The following is a 6,097-nucleotide window of genomic DNA, read 5'->3' as shown; positions in this document are numbered from 1 at the left end:
GTTTAATTCTTTTTGTAAGTGATTGTGCGCAATGGCCGGGAGACCCTACGCAGGGGCAGACGTAAAGCCGTCGGTACTCTCTCTCGACAGCGAGAGAGAGAAATACTTCACTGCTGCGTTTCACGTCGGAACCGCATATGTGCGCGAGCGTATTCGGCGCGACTTGTGGCTCGAGAATAGCGGAGAACGGCGGGCTCATGGGCGGGCCGAAGTCCGCCTGCCCGAGAAATAAAATCTTGCGCAGCGCGCCGGAGCGCTCGTAAAACACGTTCGTCCGCCTTGAGCGCTCTGGAAGCCACTGCGCCCTTTTTTTAAAGGCTCGTTTTCTTCGCCTACTCTCGAGTTCTCCGCTTATAGCATGCGCTGAAATAAACACTCCGTATGTGTGTATAACGACGAAAGGAATTCCTCTCCATTATTTTTATGAACCAAAGTTGAACAGTGACGAGGTCGCGGCCGCACCCTTTGGTGAAAAGTTTACCTGCAGTTTTCTACAGTGCTCCCAAAAACTCGAGTGTAATCAACAGAAGTGTTGAGACGCGGAGCCTTCAGATAACTTCGAGCTCAGTACGCATTCCGCCAAAGCTGCAACACAGGCGCTGCGCTTCTGCGCTACATCGGAGCACGGACGTTCACTAAAAAGCACCGCTGGTTGGCAGTCTGGTAACTGTGGAGGGCCTATTTCCCAAGAGTCAGTGCGCAAAAGAGCCCTCGGAAGCGGCGTCAGAGGAGGGAGGCTTGCAGAGGCTGAGCGCACTCTCTCCTAGTTTTTTTTACTCCATGATCGGGGCCAATCAACGCGTGCTCAGCGGCCGTGGGCGGGCACCCGGTACTCCGGTAGCGGTAACGGTAACACGGTACACGGTATGCTAAAGGTGTCTTATGTCTCATTTTTAACGCAACAACGGAGGACGGGAAGGTTCCAGCCTCAAGGAGGTATGGTCGGTAACTGACCACTATCGTTGAGCGGGATTGCAGGAGTGGGGGCCGAAGAACACCATGCAAGATCCAGGGCCCAGGGTGCGGTACCGATTGCGCGGTGACTACTTCAGTGGCGTCAATTGGCGACCGACACGGTTCGCCGAGGCCGTGCCCATGATCCGCATCTGTGGCCTCTGCCATATGATTCCCAAGAAGACGGTAGCTCTTCCCTGCGCACATTTTCTCTGCGAGTTCTGCCTCAGAGCCTGCACACAAGACGGCCGTGGCGTTTGTCCGCTGGACGGGGAGGCCTTCGCAAAAAAGCAATGCAGCTGGAGTAAAAGCTCAAAAGGACAGAGGGGGAGATGAAGGTGAGATTTATTTTTCACGGCGACAACTGTTATAGGTTTAGTTTAGCAATATAGCCCTGCATTTTACTTTTCAACGTACGACGTCAACCATAAGATGATAATTACTGAGTGAAATGACTTTTTTCACATTGATTATTCGATTAAATGACCTAGTTGCTGTTGTTACCTCTTTCCAACTAAGTTGGAAAGAAATAAAATTAAAAAGGCATCACTTGGCTGATAACATCCAATTCTGTGCAAAATACTCAAGTTGTGTAGTTTTTCCGAAACGGGGAACTAAGATCACTTGGACTGATACCAATAAGAAAATGAGTGGTGTTCTGTGAAAGCAACGCCAAGCCACAGAGGGCATAGCAAAGTGCCCTAAAAAAAAACCTTTCGCCAGTTATGTTTTCTCATTGACTTTTTCACCAGCGGCGTTCTTTTATGGTTTGTGCTTTTGCAATTTTGCAATGCAATGACTCCACCAACACCTGTGCCTAGCGCTCTAGGACATGTCCTCGTTGTCGGCGGCATCATGGTGACGTGACACTACAAGGCCGGTAACTTGCCGGTGACTTTACAGTTACCTAATGTCACGTGATGGTGATGTTGTTGCATAGTGACGCCATGGCCACGTGTTGCTGAACGCCAACTACGGCGATGCCACTCACGCCACGAATGAGCAGCCAACAACCTCGCTGTAAAGCTTTTTGCGTTTCGAGAAAAAATGCATGGGTTCGCTTTTGCTCCGGCTCATTCTGTTATGTGGAACTGATTTACCACTGAGCAGTTCTTTATTTTTTTCTTCCAAGGCTTACTGCTGGAACCAAGCCCATGGCTGCAAGTTTGTAGGTACCATGGCCGTCATGCTCCGACATTACGAGTACCAATGCGAATTCCACGCTGTCGAGTGTCCGCAGTGCGGAGACGCAGTGTTGCACAATCAGCTTGCTGCTCACTGCGTGGCCGGATGCAGAGGCGGCAATCCCTCAACCGCTGGAGACGTGGACAGCCAGCTTAATGTGCATGACGGCAGAGCAGCCGTGGAGGAGTTGAAAACCATGGTGAGATACCCGCTTCAAGACCAGCTTCCCGCTCTCCAGAGCCAAATGAACACACTCATCGAGGAGTCGAGGAAAGAAGCCGTGCGCTTGCTGGAAACCATTAGTTCGCTCACTCAGTCTGCAGACACCATAAAGGACGAAGTGGAGCAAATCGCCGGCAACGTGGCCACGACGCTGGCGGAAGTCCAGCGATCTCGGGAACATTCCGAAGAAAACAGAGGCGGCGTCATCGGAGCTCCTGTCCCGGTGGGGTACATACCGTGGCACAAAGAGCAGAAGCTCATTCTTCGTAGGCTGGAGAAGTTAGCCGAGCAGTCACTAATTGGTATGGAACAGCTACGTGAGAACACTGAGGCGGACACCCGGCTTGTACTAATCAGCGCTGCGGTGGATACAGGACTGCTACCGATCGTTAACGCCTCACCCGAGCCGCCCACTACGTTTAGGCTGAGTGACACTGACCGGCTCTCATCAACAGCTTTATTTGGCGAGAAAGTGTACATATTGGGCTTGAAAAATATTGGGCACCTATTACCGACTCTCTGGACACCAAGTGTTATCAAGAAGAGAGCGACATTGATCATATGGGATTTCAGGGACAGGTATCTGAAGGTTACTCTCACTGCTGCCAGCAAAATTGCGCTTATTGGTGGTGGTCCCTTTCCTGATGTGCGTTTGGAGTTCTCCTGCCTCATTCCATCCTCTCGATTGCCGTCGGTTCGATATACTGTGACAATGCTGCATAAAGAGCCTCGGAAGAATCATCACTTGGAATTGTCGGATGAACGTCGCGACTCGGGTAATTTACACTCTTACTTTGGAACTAGTCTTGAATTGCTCGACGTCGAGGGTTTCCTTCACGACGGAGATTTTCGTCTTGAATTGAAACAGGAAGTTTCTTAATTGACGGGCAGGCATTATCGTCTAGCCTCCGGGTCGTCATAAATGTAGACGTCGCCTTGCTTGGGCATTGTTGTCGTTTATAAGTGAACTTTGTGTCTCATCGTCAGTTTAGCTTTTGTATTGATTGTTTTCGTCCCGAAAAATGATACTGTAAGCGCTCTTACCCGATTGCACCATCCACGTCATTTGCGCACAGGGATTTCACCCATGAAAGTCATTCTAACGGGAAAACTACGGAGAATTTTCGACTGTCTTAGCGAGCCTTGTATACCTTTATTCGGCTCCGTCGATGAAGGATTAATCGAAGGTTCTTAGGCGTTTGGTCATCTGCATCTCAGCTTGCAAACATTTCAGCAGGTCAGCAAACATTTTACATTACATCTCCTCGATGGGATCGCGTATATCATACTTTTATCTCTCCTACATAGCATAATCATGTCAATTTCATAAATCTCATATTTTATATTGGACCGCATCGGACAAAGGCGAAAAGAAAAACCTAATCTGCGTTTCTTCGTCAGACCAGCCGTATGTGTATGTTGAAGATTTTAAATTCTGCTAAAACTGACCATCTCCGAGATGTTCGGCATGAAAAACAAAGGTGTTATTTAATATTGCACAGTCAGATGTTTCGCTGATTTGTACCTTTTTCGCCAAGAAAACTGCTTTTACTACGATATGTACAGAAGCATATTCGGAAAAACGACGCTAAGCCCAAAATGCCTCGTATTGCTGACGCTCAGCGCAGTGCTCATAACTTTCTAAGCTTGACATGCGAAACTTGGCTAATGCGCGATTTCTAGTGACATTCAATTGCCTTTCTAGACAACAGTAAAAGTAGTTTGTAATTAACTAGCGTCAAATATGTTTGTGATTATTGACCTGAATTTGTCAGGAATTATCACTGAAATGTTTCTTGGATGCATTTGTTTAAAACTATTTTATCGGTTTATTAAAAATCTCACGAAGTGCTATTTCAATCTGACTTGTGAATACTGAATTATGTGATTTTTTGTCGAAAATAAAGGTGTACAGTCATGCTGTTGGTTTTGCCGTTCAGGACAATGAGGGCTCTGAAAAAGTAACAGAAATTTCATTAGTGGTTGGCCCTAAGGTAGAAACTGACAAAGCTTACGCTATGTTGTGTAATGCTCGAAACCCAGCGAGAGCTGGGGTGCAAGTGTGTACTGTGCAGATCTCCATCCTTGTTACTTCGCATGATATCTGCTGTACGCACTGTCCACATGCACGTCATCCACGAGGGAGCTCTCGAGCCCGACGCATCACGGCGGCGTGGCTGGTCGGTCTTTGATTCAGGCCCGAGCCCAAGCAGCACACGTAATGCACCCAATATTGGCAATGTATCGGTAAAGGCCGACCCTTTCAAAGGAGAAGAGAGAAACCATCCATTTCCAATATTGGCTCGACTACTTGTGCTGCTTGGGAGGCGACAGAAGTGCCGTATGGGCCGCGTCGCTCTAACTCCCACCAACCTTGGTGCGACACATTCTACACCCACACACCTGCTTACCATTCACTGCTATAATTGAACGCCATATCGGGTAAAGCTCCACAATCTCGCCCTCTTCGCTCAGTTTTCATTGTGCTCTCCCTCACCCTGTTATTTCTTGCAAAGCTGAGGGCGACTGCGCACAGCATTGCCCTCCTTTAAGCGTCTGTGGCGGCGCTGTGGTTATGGCGCTCTGCTGTTGAGCCCATGAAGTGGAGATTGAATCCCAGGCGTAGCGGCCGAATTTAGATGTAGGCGATGTGCGAAAGGCGCCCGTTTGCTGTGCGATGTCAGCTCACTTCAAGAACGCCAGGTGGTCTAAATTAATCGGGACTTCTCCACTACCGCTTCTCTCGTGGCCCAAGTGCTGCTTTGGGCCGTTGAGGGCATTGAATCCCGCATAGTATACCGTAGCAGATCTCTCATCTACCTGCTTCCGCCCTCACCCTAACAGACCTAGATTCGATCGCTGGTCTGAAGTTCCCGAAACAGGTCCCGCTTTAAGAAGGAACCATGTGTTCTCCACATCGCAAAGATAATGACAGTGAGAGGTTCAGAAATCATCTGGCAATGATCGCTTTACTACGACACAGAAAATTGTGTTCACCAGATTTGCACTGAGAAGGCTATTCTTTTTGGCGATCAACTCGCAGTGCCAACGTGGCGATGCTCAATCGGCTATTTGCGCCATGGCAAGGGCCTCAGTCCAGATGAACGAAACGACACCGATTTGTCTGAGTTGGTCAAATGTTTAGAGGAATTAGTCTGAGCGCTTATGTGTGAGTCTGTTCATTCTGCGCGCCTATCCGGCCTGAGGAATGAGTGGTTTGCAGTCGCTAAACGATGAGCGATGATTCCTTGTCACTCGATGGTAGGGTCAACACAATCATGAGAAAAAACACATGTATCCGTGCCTTTACATTCTTAGATACTACCTGCAGTTGTTCCCTAAAGGTGCCCTAAAGAGGATTCTGAGCTCGTCTTTATACAGCGGGAACTCTACCTACACGCTCCGAGCATTCTTGGAAACTTCGAATTATTTTCCTCTGGCTGATCTTCCTATTAAATTCAGTTAAACGTCCTGGCACCCTCTTCTTTATTTTTAGCTGGCCTCCGAGAGCAGGCGAAGTCAACCAACGCGCGGAGTGCCTTTACCCAGTCACGTGGCGGCTTCGCTTTCGCTGTTACTTTTTTCTCTTGGGGAGGGGGGGGGGGGGGGTTGTGACTAAATATTTTTAGTAGACAACATAACCGCAAACTAGGCCCAAGGAAATAAAAATACGCGTGGACTCTTTGCTTTCGCAGGTCATTGCGTATCAATCCGCCGATGGCAGCGTGGCAACACG

General features: G+C 48.7%; 1 protein-coding gene across 1 annotated transcript; it reads left to right on the top strand.

Annotated features, from left to right (window-relative positions):
* Positions 1 to 999: 999 nt before the first annotated feature.
* LOC149324393 (uncharacterized) lies at positions 1,000 to 3,409 on the top strand. Its single transcript, XM_089565564.1, has 2 exons — positions 1,000 to 1,260; positions 2,054 to 3,409. The coding sequence occupies exons 1-2, from the start codon at positions 1,000 to 1,002 to the stop codon at positions 3,239 to 3,241; spliced, it is 1,449 nt and encodes a 482-aa protein (XP_089421690.1). The 3' UTR covers positions 3,242 to 3,409.
* The last annotated feature ends 2,688 nt before the right edge of the window (positions 3,410 to 6,097 follow it).

This window comes from Amblyomma mixtum, unplaced genomic scaffold, assembly GCF_055824585.1.
Source record: "Amblyomma mixtum isolate Tamu unplaced genomic scaffold, ASM5582458v1 scaffold_43, whole genome shotgun sequence".
Lineage (NCBI taxonomy): Eukaryota > Metazoa > Arthropoda > Arachnida > Ixodida > Ixodidae > Amblyomma > Amblyomma mixtum.
The sequence above is the reverse complement of the archived record's forward strand: the minus strand, read 5'-3'. Positions and strand labels throughout refer to the sequence as shown.